This window comes from Nilaparvata lugens, chromosome X (genome assembly GCF_014356525.2).
Source record: "Nilaparvata lugens isolate BPH chromosome X, ASM1435652v1, whole genome shotgun sequence".
Taxonomy (NCBI): domain Eukaryota; kingdom Metazoa; phylum Arthropoda; class Insecta; order Hemiptera; family Delphacidae; genus Nilaparvata; species Nilaparvata lugens.
In genome coordinates, this window is record NC_052518.1 from 11,457,564 (window position 1) to 11,476,141 (window position 18,578).

The window sequence follows — 18,578 nt, forward strand, 5'->3', positions numbered from 1 at the left end:
TATTTCAATCACAATCCTCTATCATCGTAGATTCTTGAAACCGTTTTACAGTAGGTAGTTCTTGTTTCAACCTACAGTACGTGTAGATTACTTCTACACATATTTATTTCTAAATTTATATTGTCTGTTTATTTGGTCACTAACGTTAACAGCATTACATCTATTTTATTCTCTAGTGTCGTCACATCAAATACATTACAGGCACTCAAAATTCCCACATAGAACTGATTCTGTGTATACAGTGATGAAATTGAAAAAAATATGTGTAAATTAAACATTATTGTTCATTTGACAGTTAGACATAATCAAATCAAGAATAAAATGACAAACTCTATTGTGAGTTATACCTTCATGGGACAATAATTGACATGGGTTTAGCTCTTTCGTGAATACAAAATTATTATTGTTAGCCAAGGTTGACTAAAACTTGATAAGTTCAGGAATTATCCTTCCCATGAATGGTATTCGCGATATCAATCTAAATACTAGAAAAGAGAGCACTAAAGTACTAAAAATAAGTTCCTTTCAATAATATTATTCAATTTCGCATTTCACGGTAAACAGACTTGAAATGCAAAAGATCAATCTGGATTGGATGCGACCTTATACAAACAAGCAGGGACCACTGAGCCCCGGTAATCCGAACTAATTGGGTCTGACCTATTTTCGGATTCCGGGAAATTGGAATTATCTAGCAAACTCAGTAAACACCCTTCAAATCCTCTGAATCAATAATTCTGTGAACAGAGAGCTGAATTCGATAAGCTTTTTCCTGGTTGAAGAAGCTCAAGGTTCATGGAGTGATGAGATTCAAAGATTCAACTCAGACGAGGGTGGATTTGAAGATTTTCATTCAAAACTCAAGAAGTAATTTCATTTTTTAAGAAGATTGAATTTATTAGTTTCTTCATTCTATATTTTAGAGGTTCTCTTCAGAACTTGGAAATTTTGATTCTTAAAAATATATTTCAGGAAGAAAGTTAAATCCAAGAAAAAGAGTAGTAGTTTTCGAATTTTCTTTATAATTTACCATTTTCTCTCCATATTGTATTTATATTGATTGTATGCAAAAAATGAAAGAGAAATAGATAATTTATATTTCAACGTTATAGAGAGATAGGTAATTTCGGGAATCTATTAATCTTTTTATCAGAACTTTTCCTGAAAATTTTGATTCTTAAAAATATATTTCAGGAAGAAAGTCAAATCCAAGAAAAAGAGTAGTAGTTTTCGAATTTTCTTTATAATTTACCATTTTCTCTCTATATTGATTGTATGCAAAAAAGGAAAGAGAAATAGATAATTTATATTCCAACGTTATAGAGAGATAGGTAATTTCGGGAATCTATTAATCTTTTTATCAGAACTTTTCCTATGAGGGAGTGAGCTATTATATAACTAATCTACACTACTTAATCATGAAGTAAAATCATTAAGGGTCGGTTTCCGGGCTCGTGATTCAGCTGAGTTCTAGACTTTAAACAGCTGGAATCAAAAAATTCACTTGCCGAAACTGGGCGTAGTCGTGGTCCACGTTTATATTAAATTTCAAAAAACTAGAGAATTGAACACAAAATAAAAAAAAGAGAAAATAGTGTCAAGTTTCAGCTATTTTGAATTATTCAGGAATGTCCCATTCCGTCAAGGAGAAATATTTCCAATTATAGAAATGAGAAAATAAAGGTTATCATAAAAGCTACAACAACTATGCCCCGTTTCGGAAAGCTAATTTTCTGAGTCCAGCTGTTTAAAGTCTAGAACTTAGCTGAATCCCGAGCTCGGAAACCGGCCCTAAATGAATGAGAAATATAATATAAAAAATTGAATGTAAATAATTGAACTCCTTTCTTATCGTGGAAGTATTTTTTATGAACATTCACTGGGTATAAATAAGAGTAAGGCTAATAAGGCAGAATTATTAATTGAAGTAAGTTTGTAATTATGTGGAAGTTATATATTATTAATGAACACTATAACCGGTACATGAAATATAGAAAATTGATAATCAAATCATTACACTACATCATTACTGAGAATAATGTCTAGAAAAAGAAAGAAAATGCAGGGCTTAAATTTTGTTTGGAGGGCCTGACTCTAGTTAGAGTTACTCTCCTGAAACATATTTAAAGAATCTATAGCAGTCAGACTATGATCATTGCTTGAAAATCATATGATCCAACTTGAAAAATTAGTTTAATTGTTCACTTCGAGGATTCCAGAGAAGAATAATTCTAGCGGAGAAAGTCAGAACTAACTCAAGACACCAATGGTAGTGGTTATTTGTAATGTAAGCCAGGCCCTAAATTCAACGAACAGTGTCATTGGATGATGATTTTCAAGCTGCTTGCTTTCTATTGGTAAAGAGCTGAGAAGGTAAGATGGCGACTAGTGAAACCATTGACCAATCAGACAGCTCAATTGGTTTTGGAGGCGTGGACTACTAATTCAGCTAGGCTACTTTTAAAGTCCTGATTCAATTTCATTTATTATCTTTACAAGAGAGGTCTGATCGGGAGAGAAAAACTAAGGTTACAAGTACTCCTTGTACTATTTCTCTCCCAAATTTAGATTACATTTTGAAATAGGTTTATGATTTCACTTTTCTGAAATTCAGTCCATTTTTCACTTGAAAATATTAAAATTACACGTTATTGCCCTCCTGAGAAATGTATTCATCGATAAGAATGAAATAAAAGGCTTGATTATTTATTCCAAGATCGACTGAACTAGAAATGTTAAATTCGATGCAAAGGTTCAGCTGGAAACATAAGGATTGGCTGAGAGTTAAAAGAGTTCCTTTTCATCAATTCATTGATTTTTATTTCTAAAGCTTTCTATCAGATTTTTCACGTAGACTGTGAGTTCTTCACCAACCTTGCTATCTGGGATTTTGAAAAATATTTTTACAAAATAACAAGTTTGTTTTATCAGCCTGGTTTCTTCCAGTCGATTCAAAAATCCTATGCTGAGCTGAAGCTATTCATTCTTATTTCTAGCAGGTTTTTCTCTCTCTAGTCTGGACCCCCTGGGGGCTTGCGCCCTAGGAAATCCAGCACTGAACAAAAGAGGAAAAAGTTCTGTTGTAAGTGAAGAACAATTGGGGCCGGTTTCCAAGCTCGGGAGTAGACTTTTCAAGTCTAATCGTAGTTTCAAATAATATGTTGCCGCCAATCGTCATTATGTTATTCCCCTAAATTATTCTCGTTTAAGAATGAGGCTAACAGTTCAATGAGCAAGGAAGTTGTGTGAGTGTACCACACCAGATTTTACTTCATTATAATTTCATTATCATACTGTACTATAATATTTAATGCTTGGGGATTTTGCATAATTTTATTGTAATACAATTGATAGATATAATCAAATATTTATTAGTTTACTATATAGTTGTAGACAACTTTCTAGAATACTCGAAATCATAGGAAACCGTTATAATGTGTTTGAAGATGGATTCCCACATTTCAGTGACACTGAAACATATAATTTGCATGACTTCTGATTGGACTTCTGATTGGACTGTTCCCACTCAGCACGACTGAGCGAGTATGAATAGTCCCATTGCAATTAATGGAGATAATACTCTCACTGTTCCGGTCACTTTCACGGTCACTGGTGTGTGGGAATCCACATTTAATGAGAATAGGTTACCGTACCTGTCCGAAGATCCCTGAAACGGGGACTATAAACGAACCAATAACATAGAATTAATGGCTTTGCTTGATTATTGGAATATGAAATGGTAATCATCCAGATGTTCATAGGCGTAAAATAGTCCAAGAAGATGGAAAAGGTAACTATACAATTAATATTAATATGTTTTTACAGTAAACATAGTAAAACACTTGGAAAATTGGATGTTGTACAAAATACAACACGCGACTGATCGTGTGATTGAGTAGGGCGCGACTACCGGAAGGTTAAGAAAACAGATACCAATTCAAGAACTGGAGGATGTATGATTTCCATATGAATTAATGAATAATTGTAATGATTCTCTGAATATGATACTTTCATTTTTTACTGAATTAAATATACCATACTGTACAAAGAATTATGCAATAATATCGGGCTGGACCTGTTGAGAGGAAAATGTTTGTAATTGATAATATAAATTGAATAATAGCATATATTATCTTATTATAGAGAATTGAGAACTATTTGTAAGATCTTATTCATCAAATCACAGGATTTTGCAAAGCTTGTGCAAAAGAGAACAACGCAAAAAAGGATACACAGATACTGGTTAAGCGTTAAGCTTCTTCTTCTTTTTTCTTCTTCTTCTTTTTCTTTTTCTTCTCCTTTATTTCATTCGGTCACGGAGTACTGAACAACCTTTTGTTTCATTTCTCTGCGATTCTTTGAAGTTGATACAGTATCAAGTAGTTTGTATCATTTTTACTGCCAGCGCCATCTAGCGGAACCATATACAACTACATTAAGCTTTTTCCTACTCAAATTTCCGTAAGAGCACTTTTAAAAATGCTTATTTATCAATTTATTGTAGATGTTCATCGATGTTTACTATCACTAAACAATTTTTGATGTGTGGAGAGCTCACTACATCAATTTCAATGCAATTGGCGTTGCGTTTGTTACTTATAACAGACTTTTATTGCGCTGCCTCTCGCCTGAGTTCTGTGTAGTGTTTGTATAGGAGCCTGCTTGGAACCTGCTTATTTACTGTATTATATTACTAATTTACTATTTTTTTTTGGAGAATCATTGTGATTTGGGGTCCTTTACAGGTCCTTCACAGTGGTTCCATTAAACACATTAATAAAGGCTTTCTCTGTGATTAACTTTACATCTTTTGCTTCCCACAATTTTCTACCATGGACGTCTCTGTGCGTTTCAAAATTCAAACACCTGGCGAGGAAGTCTCTTTCCGTATTTCTGTGGACTTCTGCAGACGTCTGTCAGCTCCTGTTTACGTGCGTTTTCTAAAGACTTTAATGTGAATCAATACAACCGCCGTGAAACTGGCCCCAGAATATCGATCCCAAATTTTGAAACATATGCCAATATCTAGGGCTTAATTTGGGCTTCCAGAATATCCAAGTATCAGAATTTGCGCTCAACGGGAAATGGGGTTTATAAGGATTTACTTATATATTGGGGGGCCAGCTTCACGCTCAGCCCACGACCATCACCGATCTTGAAGATGGAGGTGCCATTCGATAGAGAAGATTTTGGGCTTCCATTCTATACCGTTTCCATAATTTGGGCTCAATAATTACGCTGTCGGCGGAGGAAAAACGTTATAGGCCGGAGGGGGGGAGTTTGTATTAAACCAGGTCCCTTGCCGCCCCCAGGGAAGGAGTATTCCAGGAGAATGTGATGGAAATCGATGAAACAAGTCTTCAGCTATCATGTGATACCACTTTCATAATTTGGGTTCAACAATTACGCCGTCAGCGGGGGGGGGGGAAGGATTGTAAGTAACCAGTTCTCTTGCCGCCCCCAGGAAAGGAGTATTTCAGGAGAATGTGATAGAAATTGATGAAACAAGTCTTCAGCTATCATGTGATATAAATTTCATAATTTGGGCTCAACAATTACGCCGTCAGCGGGGGGAAGGGCTTTAAGTAACCAGGTCCCTTGCCGCCCCCAGGGAAGGAGTATAGGAATTTATTATTCATTCAATTAAAAATACAGTTTCTTGACAAATAAATATTATAATTGATCATTTTTAGCAAGAATGAACAGTTAATATTGCATTAGATATACCAGTATCAGATATCCTTTGCAGTGGCAAAGCAGAAAATCGGCAAACTATATTATAGAGAAGACGTTACAAGGTAGAAAATCGGCAACTATCTTTCTCCACTAGCATTATAACGAGGACCTCACTACATCAACTGCTACCCTGCTATGCGGCCCTGGTAGTTTGAAAAGCAATGAAACGCGAAAAGCCTCGACTATACGTAGGAGGGGGGGGGTCCTTCGATTTGAACTGTTTTGTTCTGTGGAGGAGCCATGGTCTAGTAGTGGTTTAGACGCTGGATCGTAAACCAGTGGCCCGAGTTCGAATCTCAGCAGGGACAGATATTTTTGACGGTTCACTCCTGTCGGTAATTAATTCTCTCCTGACTGTTGATTTATATTTGCGATGCTGCTATTTGCCCATGGTGTGGTCTTCGCTACGATGGTGGTGAAGAAAGATAGAGAAACAGCGTGGTCGATTCTCTGTCTTGCCCCTGCCTTCTATGGAGGATAGCTGATACCTGTAAATCTGATTTAATATTAGAATACTTGGCAGTATCTTTTTTGACGAACGGTATACTTCTTGAATCTTTTATCATAAAAACAACTTTCAAACGTGTTTGAACAACTTAAAAACTTTTCTGTTTAGTTCTTGTGAAGAACCAGAAAAATATAGAAAAGACAGCGTAGTTTTTTTAAACTTTTGAAAACCAATTCTTATGATATTATGTGTGCGGAAACAAAGCTGTGGAAAGACACTGGTCTGTTCAGTTCTTTTGGAAACCCGGAAAAGATTGCGTGAGTTTTCCTGTCAAGAGGAAGCGATGATGAGAGGAATTGTAACATGAAAAGGCAGGTGTAAAAAAGATAGATGGATAGATAGACTTTACTCTCCAATTGTTACTAGGCTGGTCCCCTATGGTAACATAGTTATAATAATGTATATAATTTTACAATGTAACATGACATGATTTCATTACATTCTTTGCATTACAATAGGGAGAAGCGTGAGACGAATAATAGTAGGATGTAGGAAAAATGGCAAGAGAAGTAGAAATGAGAGAAGAAAAAGTGGAAATAAATAAATAGTAGAATAGGAGGAATAATATTATAAGAAATGGAATAAGAAGTTTAGAAATTGGATAGGGATAATATCAATATGTAGAGAATGACCAACATTATTGGCTTTAGACCCTTCCTCAGCGGTAGGACCTTCAAAGTAGGCCAGGAGTGGAACTCACGTAGGTCACGAGGACTAATCAGTCTGAAGAGACTGCCAAGCATATCACACTGGATTGCAACAAGCAACGTGTGGGGCTCTTTGAACCTTTGGATCCTTGAATCCGTTCCTTCAAAAACAATAAACAATATTGGCTTTAGAAAGAAACGTTAATTAGTGAACCTCCTACAATAAAAACACGTATTTAAACATATCCACTTAGGGTTAGGCTACTTTTGTGTGTATAATACAAATAAAAAAAAATCAAAGCAACATTTGAAAATGTAGATATAAAGAGGGTAAACATATTGTATGATGTAATATGTTGTTGCAAACAACAGAATTGCTCTGTTGAATTTGAGTTGTTGCGTTGCTGATTGCACTGAGATAAGATAAGTTCAGCACCATGCGTCTTACACCGGGTTAAACACCAGTTGGTTCTTATCAGACCTGACAACATAAGACTTTGAGAACCAAACTCTTCTAAATACCATTTATGAGTTAACAAATCGCTTCCCTGTGGCTCAGCTCTAACCTGTATAAGATTTACCACTTTAACAACCGAACTCCTTTATCACTTTAAATAGTTAGCTAATCGCTTCCTTGTGATTCAGATCTCACCTCCATTTGTTACCACTTTGAGGCTGTGCAAAGGCTAAAAATAAACTTTCTACACGTGATATTTTTCAAAATTTTTCGATGTGTATATATCATTAAGCTATCAAAATGGAAAAGTTTTCTCAGGGAAACATTTTTTTCCCGATAATTACTTTTTGAGATATCAGCGCCTAATGAGCGCCCAACATTTAGTTGAGTTATTTTTGGTGAATTGAATAACTTTTTTCAAAAATTGATATTTCCAGAAAATTTTTGTTTCACTAGATCAACAATACCATGAAGAATCCATCTTCTGATTCTCATGGATTTATATCTTACCAAATTTGAAATGTTCTGTCCCAAAAATTGACACTTCAGGCGCTCATATCCCAAAAAGTAATGATTGGAAAAAAAGGTTCTCTTGAGAAAACTTTTTCATTTTGATAGCTTGATGATAGACAAATCGAAAAACTTTGAAAAATATCACGAGTAGAAAGTTTATTTTTAGTCTTTGCTCAGCCTTAAGAGAAGAACTCCTCTAAATACCATTTTTATGAGTTCGGCCATAATTTTGTATTTCACTATTTAATACTATTTTATGATTTCGGGTGATTCAAATCCCACATTCATCTCCCATTATCATCATCTCATTACCTACACACAAGGTTGACAGTCAATTATATTGAGCCAATTCTCATGCATTACAATTCTGTCTCTGAAATGTTGTACAGCGATGACTTGTATGTTAAGCTAGCACCCAGCAAGCTGTCTAATATTTACCTCATAGATAATTCATGGCGAGAACTGATCTTCCCTATTTGGCTATAGCTCGATAAGGAGGGCCGTATGTCAATTAGTTCGTAGACATGTTGGTAGGACAATGTACTTAATAGGAGGCATGTCATATTATCAACTTAGTGTTGACCACTAATTGGCCTGTTGAACTCAACTTCACATGTGGATATTGCTAATGGCCAACGCTTTATCAACATACCTAGAACAATCCATACTGTACCCAACCAGAATAGATTCTACGGAAATAGCACAGTAACACAATTGAAAAAATCAATAGAATTGTCAGAGAGGATTCCTAGTAAATAATGTGATTAAGCAACCCGCTGACTATTCGTAATTGATTTATGAATTTATAAACTGATAATCAACGAAAATTAGCCTGTGTTTCACAAATCTGACTGTTTGCCTGATATGATTAGAGAAAACTATTCAATAGAGAATATTCTATATTCTATCCATCACACATCAATTTCGTTGCAACTGTTTTGGCAAACTAGAATCTGACATTTTTCGCTTTGAATTGAACTTTAAATCATTCATGATTATTAGGAATAGCAAAAATACTATTCAACCATTGAAATATTCACTCCTTCATTCATTCATTCTTTGCGCTCTTAATTCATGTCTTGCGCTCTTAGCAAATTTGTAGGCCTATGACTGTCCTCCACTCTTGTATCCAACATTACCGGCTATCACGAGTTCCTCCACAGCTCTGGTTGACAAAATGTAATTCTCCGATTTAGCTCTCTGCATAGCTGGCTCATGCCATAAAGCCTGAACGCAATCGTATCCAGCATGACTGCATATTGCTATTCAGCTTCTATTTTATTGTTACTGAAATCACAATGTGATTGGTGGATGATTCCAACTATGATTGTTGTCTAGAACAACTACTTTTAAAACAACAACAATCAATACAATTAATTTTAAATCCTTTCATACAAACACAAACACAATTTAATCAGAGATCCTGCAATGGTTTTTTAGTAATTATCCGCCATTTTTCTCAAGAATATTACGGAGATCCAGCAATTTTCCCAGAAATGAGACTCATATCAGTTGATAGTACTTATAAATAGCTATCCTTGGTATAAATTTGAAGAAAATCGTTAGAGCCGTTTTCGAGAAAACCGTGAAAAACATGGTTTTTTAGTAATCATCCGCCATTTTTCCGCCATCTTGGATTGAATTTTATTGAATTTCTTATTGTTGGATCCTCATGGTACAAGGACACACACACACACACACACACACACACACACACACACACACACACACTCACACACACACAAATACCCAAAAATCCTTTAGTAATTATCCGCCATTTTTCTCAAGAATATTACGGAGATCCTGCAATTTTCCCAGAAATGAGACTCATATTAGTTGATAGGACTTATAAATAGCTATCCATGGTATAAATTTGAAGAAAATCTTTAGAGCCGTTTTCGAGAAAATCATGAAAAACATGGTTTTTTAGTAATCATCCGCCATCTTGAATTGAATTTTATTGAATTTCTTATTGTTGGATCCTCATGGTATAAGGACCTTGAGTTTAAAATTTCAAGTCATTCGGTTAATTAGGAATGGAGTTGTCGTGTTCACAGACATACACACACACACACACACACACACACACACACACACACACACACACCGATACCCAAAAATCATGTTTTTGGACTCAGGGGACCTTGAAACTTATAGAAAACTTGAAATTAGGGTACCTTAATTTTTTTTGGAAAGCAATACTTTCCTTACCTATGGTAATAGGGCAAGGAAAGTATGGGAAGTCTTTTTATATTATTACTTTCCTTTATTACCTATTACCTACCTATTACTACCTATTACCATAGGTAAGGAAAGTAATAATATAAAAAGACGTCCCATAATGTGAATCAATATTCATATATTCTATAATACAATCTAAAATATCACTAAAATCATTACTTGAGTAGATTAACGTAATTTTCACCAACTCTTATTGAACACTGTGGGGAAATTCGTGCTGGAGAACTGAATGAAGTATTTATACTAGACAAAGATTGAGATATGTTGTGGAATTCATGCATATTAAGGTAAAATTAAAAAAATCTTGTAAGTAGCACATATAATTTAATTATGGTACATATGTGGAATCATGAATCTGGAACTGAAAACATCGTTTTTATTTCGCCTTAACTGGAATATTTCTGAACAACGCTGTTCTTGGGCAGGACTACATTTCAAGCTTTTTAAAACGAGGGCAAACTAGACAGTTTGTTATTCATGGAAATGTATCAAGTTGAAAAAAGTACAGTATCGATTGTGTCTACAATATGATAGTCGACTATTAGTTTACCCTGGTGATTTGTGAACTAAGTTCGCGGTAATTTCTAAACTAAGTTCGCGACTCAGCAACGCCTGATGCCTGATGCATATTCACAGAAATAGATCATAATGCAACTTATTGTTGTCTGGAAATCGATAAATCTGAAGGGGTTGAGAAAGGAAAAGGCCGGGATCGCTAGACGTTGACGAGAGTTTGAGGCTTCGAGTCGCAAAGGCTATTCCCTTCCCAATCAATATGTTCACCTTGCATTGTATTCTCTTCACAAGGCCACCGAATCTGAGAAAGCTGAGACTCAAGTTTGGCAAACGACGTTTGCTCGAACGTACTTACAAAATGTCTAGTTTTAAAATGTTTGCAGAAGGTTTTAGAATCAGAGCTATGGATATTGCTCTGAGTCAAAGCCATCAAATCTAGTCAACGCTATAAATATTGCTAGATGAAATCTAGTCGTTGATAAGAATAATAAAATGAAATAAGACACAGGTAAAGATTATCAGTGGTGATGATAATAGACATTTGAAGTATAAAACCACCCAATTACTTCAAAGCGTTATTTTTCAAATTCCCCTCTGCTATTTTTTTCGGTCAATATTCTGCTATTTATATAATTAGGACAATATTCAAGTAGCATAGTTCTATTTTTATAGCTTTCAATAGATATTTGAAATAATTATTATACAGTAGGCCTAATAATATTCCATCAGGTAAAGAATATGGTGGTGAATGGTGACTCAGGTGAAAATGGTTGACATGAATGTGACTCAAACAGCTGGGATTTGCATTGATTGAAGGCAGCCGTCATAGGACAGGCAGTACGAGACATTCGTGTGAGAATCAGCTGACTCATCTGAAAATCGATAACTCTCACTCATTCAGTTGCAAACATACAATACAGCTATTTTTCATCGCTCAACATTTCTCCGTCTCCTTCTTTTCTCCATTGCCTCCTCCTGCTCCTCAACTACTTACTCCTCTTCCAACCCCCCTCCTCTCCACCTCCTCATCCTGATCCTCCCCCTCCTCACCACCTCATTCTTCTTCTTCTTCTTCCTCTAACCTGGTGATATAAATGGATGTAATTGTAATATCAATTCAATATTTTTCAAAGTATGACGTATTCTTGAACGGAGTGTTATCCAACATTTCAGATTGGACAGGATATTTTTCTCTAATGACATATTTTTCATTCTTTGCCAGTGGCGTAGCCAGAAAAATATCATAAATTGGAGTAGAAAGCACTTGAACTTTGAGGATGACACCGGGGGGTGTGGTGGGTATGGAAATTTTGTAAATATACCTACAATATGGTGCGATTTTACGCAATTTCCACTTGAAAACAAACATTTCATTCAAGTTTTTTTGGCGATCAGTAGGCCACTTATTATTTCGATTTTCCCTTGAGAATTTCATAGAACTATTGGTTTTTGATAAAATAACAAATAAAATGGAATGGAGTAGAATTTTATTTGACATTCAATTGTTAAAAAAGTAGTGATTTTGTTGAAGGCCGACTCATTATTATTCTGATAACAAGCTAGAATTCTTAAATTTTGGCTCCAATAAAGCACTATTTCAACCAACTTTATAGGTTTAGTTTTAACTTGATAAACATTTTTTTTCAAATTTACTTGATTTTTACTTGAGTATTCAAACTTACATTGTTTTTTTGGGGGGGTAAAAAATTTTTTCCAAATATTAGAGGGATGTGTCCCCCCTATCCACGGTAGAAACTACGCCCGTTCATCATAACTGTGAAATTTTCGGGGGCACTCTCTAAAAGAAGCTGCTGGAGCTTTGTTAAAGATTTGCATGAAGCTGAATAAAATATAATCAACTAGAGCAATATAAGCTATATTGAATTTCTTTGCTTAAAGTTAGATGGTAAAAAGTTCAAAACTTGGAAGTGCTATCTGTAGTGTCTCTATACCCTGCTATCTAGTCCCTAGCCTCTAGACCACTCGTCACTGTCTATAACAAAATAGCTCATTATTATTATCATTGCTATTGCAGTGCTATTCTCTCATCCCTTACATTATTTCGACTTACATAGTACAATATATCGAAAATATGGTATCAGATTTTTGTGGCTGATCCAGCCACAAAAAATTCAGGTTCCATTTCGGGGGGGGGGATACATCCCCATATCCCCCCCTGGATACGCCACTGTTCTTTGCAATGAGATTTTGATATTTCAGAATTGTCAGACAATAATAATTATTTGTACACGTCCTAGATTATCCTTTCAAATTACGAGGATAATTTATTGACGAACTAAATAACTTTGGCATAATACAACAGAATGGAAACAGGTGTGCATTGTCCTTGTTGCATAAAATATTGCAGGGAAAATACAGGGGAGATGGAAAGTAATGGTATAGTGAGGTCCACGTTATAATGGCAGTGTGTGATTTGCAATGGTGTTGCTATCCTTGTCTATCGTTCAACAAAGCAAATAGCGCTATCTCTTTCACGCATTGCGATGCTGCCACATCGTTCATCGACAATGTAGAAATTCAACTAATTGACAAAATATATAATCTCAATCATGAAAATTCATTATTACATCTTTAAAAAAAATATGATTAACCATTTTCAACAATAATGAACAGTTAAATTGATCAGATATACGAGTATCAGCTGTTTGGGAGGCAAGGCTGAGATGTGGCAACCCTTTTCTCCTATCTTCCTACACTGCCATTATAACGTGGACCTCACTATAGGAGACTTATCTCATAATTGCTCAATGTGAGAGCCTGGATTGGTATGATCTTCACTGAATTGTTTCAAAGGCAACACACTGAGTCAGAATATTCTCATATCTGATCATTAGCCTTTCAATCATTCACACACAAGCCAGGAGCATGTGGACCTCTCTCTCAGCAAAACAATTAGCATGTATCTCAACATCCTAAGCGGATAGGAACCATGGGAGAAGGTCCTGGATAGCATTCAGGTCATCCAAATTAGGATATTGAACATTTGTTTGATTGAATAGAAATTTTACTCTCGAGTTTCAATATTTTGTTATTTCATTTCTCGACGTTCTTCCAAAGAAATAAATCAATACACAAATGTTGGATTCTGACAGTTCTCATTTCCCTAGAATCTTACAACTTTCATATCTTAACATCATATTATTCTACTAAGGTTGCACATCTCATCATCATATTCTACTAAGGTGTCAAAATAATGTAGTGTGTACTAGTTTCAAGATAATACCTCCATATCTGAACAACTCTATGTTATGTCATCCATTCTTATTGATTTTTTGCGTTTCCTCATTTGATTTACCCATACCATTCTTATTCGATTATATCTACTATTCCTTTTCTACTTTTCCCAATCGACTCTTCTCGGAGTAATATTAATTCAACTGACACTATTATGTTTCTTTTTCATGAGCTCTCTCAAAATATTGATAGTACCAAATAAAGGTATAATTAATTAATGTGAAATAAATTCATACACTATTTTTTTCCATTGATATCTATATAACAAGAGACAGTATGGTTGTGTTTGTTCGTTTGTTCGCATCAAACAATTGTCAACTTGTGGATTGCATACCGGAAAAACGGGAATGATTTAGATCTCTAAATTTTGCACATAGATTCTAAAAATATCAATCTCGTGCACCTCGAAGCCAAAATTTCAATTTTCCTTCTAGATTTTTCAAGATCAATGTTCAAATTTCATTCATAATTGGGATGTACATACCATAATGCTAATATAGAACTATAATCTAGATAGACTACGCCTTCGAAACAGATGGTTAAAATTGGTAACTAAATTAATAACCAGTCGAATTTTGTCAGGTTGGCATTAAGTTGAGGAAGGTTTCAAAACAAGATTTGAGTTCTGTCACTTTATTATGCTAGTACCAAGTTGAAGAGCTTACATTAATAAAGGAAAGAACTGGCTTATACACGTACGGGATAGGAAAATTATGTTTGACGCATCATCACGTTTAAACTACTGGACTGAAATTAACTTAAAATTTTGCATATAGATTCTTATTTAACCGAGGATGGTTCTAGGCCTACTTCAAACTCTTTAAGATTCCACTCGGTCAAGTTTTCAGTTTGTCAAGTTTTGAAAAAAGATCATTGCGGAGCACGGGTTACCTGCTAGTCAGTAAATAATTATGTTGAGTGATTTTTCAGAATCAAGTCAACGATACGTTAAAATTGTCGATTTGTGTTTCAAGAAACATATTTTTATCTGCTTATATTAATAATAGCTCTTTGTTTTTAATTCAACCGTCTCATCTCGTATCTATCCTCAAACTGATAAGTTTTGGAATAATAATCTATGATTTCAACAGATCACACATCATAAGTTTCATTAGTAAAAAATATAGCGCGTTGTAAATCGTGACATTGAAGGTGAATGCCATTTAAAAGGCATTTGGTGTATTATTGTCGATTGTGCTAGAAATATGAAGGCTCGGGCTCAATTAATATTGTCTATGAATTTCGCCAGAGTTTCTGTCTTTCTTCATACATCCCATTAAACAATCATTAACATTGATCACAATTAAAACTATCGAAAATATTGGTTTACAGTCGGCTATAAGAGTATCGATTATAAGAGATACTGATTTCACACCTCTTGCAGGTTAGCTTTCTCTTGGCTTATCTATGATGATCTTGTCATCGATGTATTTTCTGAGATGATCTTTAAATACTACCGCTATTCACTGGAGATCTCACATCTTGAGGTGTCGAATAGTATTAGTTTGAAATAGAATATAAATGGTTTGGATTAATCTGTATCTTTCCACACTGAATTACAATAAACTTTGGTCTGGTTTGGCATACCATCTTTTATCGCTATCAAAAATACGCTCTCATCTCAAAATTGTTTCAGTGAGCACAAAGAGAATGGTCAGTGGTTAGGAGCATGGACATCTAACAATAAATAACTGTAAATAGATATCTGTAAATAAATAACTGTAGATATAGATATCCATATACCCACCAATCCATCTATTTCTATACCCTTCAAAGACAATTTGAACTCGAAGTGCCTGATCGCTCTTTGAGTACCCTTCAATATTTGTATCATTTCTTTTTCAATTATTCATACATATAATATGTGCCAGTTCTACCGAAAAGCCCAGGTTCACTACCGAATTTTTAATAAAGTTGACTATTCTTGTATTCATAATCATATCTAGGCCTAAAAAATTACACCGTATCCAATAAATGATTTATTTATTTATTTATGTAGACAACAGCTATTGTATCATAATCTCATACACTAGAAATATAACATTTGATATTACATACACTAAAAGTGAGATTAATTGGAAAATATTTTCTAGGATGAGTCCAATAGACGTCAGTGAAACAAAATGGATTTAGTTGATGCTCTAATCTTGGTATTATGCCTCTTGGGCCCGGTTGCACAAAAGCCGTTTAAATTTTAATCGTGATTAATTTCACGAGAACCAATCAGAGAAGGCATTTTTGAAAAAACGGCTTCTCTGATTGGTTCTCGTGGAATTAATCAACGGTTGAAATTTAACCGGTTTTTGTGCAACCGGCACTTGAAGTCATAAATATATAGAAATAATACTATCAGACAGTTGAAATTTATAAGACAAATCTTATAACTTTATAATTTGAAGATTAATATCTTGTAGAATCGTTATTTGAGGATCGAGTCAAATAACTCTATGAGCACATTTGAGTTTCGAGTTTAGAATGCAAATGTTGTATGACTGATGATAATACACAGTAAGAGTAGGATACATGTGATAATTCGTACCTATTCTGAAGAACTGAAACAACACACGTGCTAAATAATAGCTATATTATATTGAAAAAATGTGGTCACTATCCAACGCTTTATTACAACAAGGAAAGAATAACGGAATTTAAAGAATGATACCTGGAAATTACCTACCTATCCTACAATATTCTAGACATATGTTATATTATTGGCAATAAATTATTTGAGAATTGAAATTGTCTACTGATTTCATTTTCAATTTCAATGTGGAATAAAATAGAGGCGACTGCTCATTATCTAAACATATCTTTCAAAATGGTTTCCCATAACTGATACTTTTCGTTTATAAACTCATTTATCAATTTCAACTCATGAATTCAAAAACAAAACAACTTGATAATTTATTGTTATATATGCATTCAACATCTATGTGGAAGGAAAAAACTCATACGGTGATAAAAACTAAAAAAATAATGAGATCGAATAAGTTTATTTCGTTGATTAGAATTCAACAAAACATATTCCTGATAAATCCAACATTTCTAATCTCTTGTGGAAAGCAGCTTAACTTCTATTATTTCTGGCCTTAGAAATATTCAGAGAATGGGTTGCTAGATAGAAAACCTAACATAAATTATTGTACTTCAGTATAATATAACCCTAACCCTTTCCAGCTCCACAATATTGCACTAAGAATAAAATCAATCAACGTGAATCATCAGACATGCATGACAAATAAGATTAATTTCTTCAGTTGAGCAAGACATGAAGGAAAATTTGTCATTATTTAAATGAATAGTAGGGGTGTCTTGATTCTATTTTAGGGCGTTTCGTGGATGTAGCCTTCAGAAAATCGAGCGGATTTCAGAAAGGATTCTCCCCAGATTTTTCATCAAATCAAAGTTTTTACTTAGAATGGTCGGAATACTTGTGAAAAATATTCGTATTTTTGATAGGAATTTAAAAGAAACGTTTCTCGGCAGATTGAATGGAATTGCTGATTTTGGAAAATGATTATTTCGATGAAAGGTAACTAAAAATGAATAAATGAATATTGAGCCTACCTGTTCCGTTACTTTCTGCGACAGTCAGCGATGAACATAACAGCTGAACGATTGATGCTATTAGGATAATGGTCAATCCATTGCTAATCTTGAGCATTTTAAATCGAATATAAAAGGTGATAGTTGTTTAGATGGGTTTGGTGAGCCGTCTGGACAACAACTGCTTTCCCAAATGTCGGTCAATAAATGTAATATGGTGGCTGGCCAGTCAGCACCCCCTAGCAGTGGTTTTCACAACTAAACCACCCACATGCTCACATCCCCTCAGCGCTCTTATTGAATTTGCTGCCGCTCATCTACTTCCATATATTTATATCATTCGTCATTAATTGTTATAGAGATGGAAATAAATTGGAAGTCTCATTTGTTCAAATCGAATTTCCATCTAGCTGTTTACCATGTTGTCAATATTTGCAGTAGCAGAAGTCTTCGGGGTGATTTACAACATTTAATTGGGATTTCGTTAATAATTATTATTAATGGTTATATTCAATATTTTTCAATTCCTAATAAGTGTGCTTGAGAAATAAAATACAAACGAAATCCAAATAACAAAAGAACTGGTATAAAGTCAGTTACATAATTCGGTTCAATTTTATTAAAAACTAGTAACCCGTGCTCCGCAAGGGTGCGTTTAGAGAACATATAGATTGAATTCAGTTCTATAGTTCCATGCTTACATTGGAAGTATTAACAACTGTAATAATCTATAATATAATAAAGAAAAATTTGCTTATATTATACAGTGTCGTAGCCAGAAAAAAAATTCGGGGGGGATCATAACATTGCAGTAGAAAAAACTTAATGTTTTAGGTGTCACCGGGGGGTGTGGAGGGTATGAAATACCCCCCACCAAAGGGGGGTCCGGGGGTCCCCCCTGGAAAATTTTGAAAATATACCTTCACTTTTTGTGTAGTTAAGAAGTTGATATTGTGGTAATTATCCATATTGAATGAAAAATTTCTTAGTCTTTTTCATTCAATATACCTTCAATTTGGTGTGATTTTACGCAATTTTCACTTGAAAACAATCATTCCATCCAGTTTTTTTTGGTCATCAGTAGGCCACTCATTATTTCGATTTTCCCTTGATAATTTCATAGACCTATTGCTTTTTTATCAAATAACAAATAGAATAG

General features: G+C 34.5%; 1 protein-coding gene across 1 annotated transcript in view; it reads right to left on the reverse strand.

Annotated features, from left to right (window-relative positions):
- Positions 1-17,629, reverse strand: part of LOC120354382 (uncharacterized protein CG3556) — a 50,992-nt gene extending 33,363 nt beyond the window's left edge. The window contains exon 1 of the mRNA XM_039441445.1: positions 17,441-17,629. Coding sequence (XP_039297379.1) covers positions 17,441-17,537 — 97 coding nt within the window. The 5' untranslated portion in view covers positions 17,538-17,629. The remainder of the gene's footprint in view (positions 1-17,440) is intronic.
- Between the last annotated feature and the right edge of the window lie 949 nt (positions 17,630-18,578).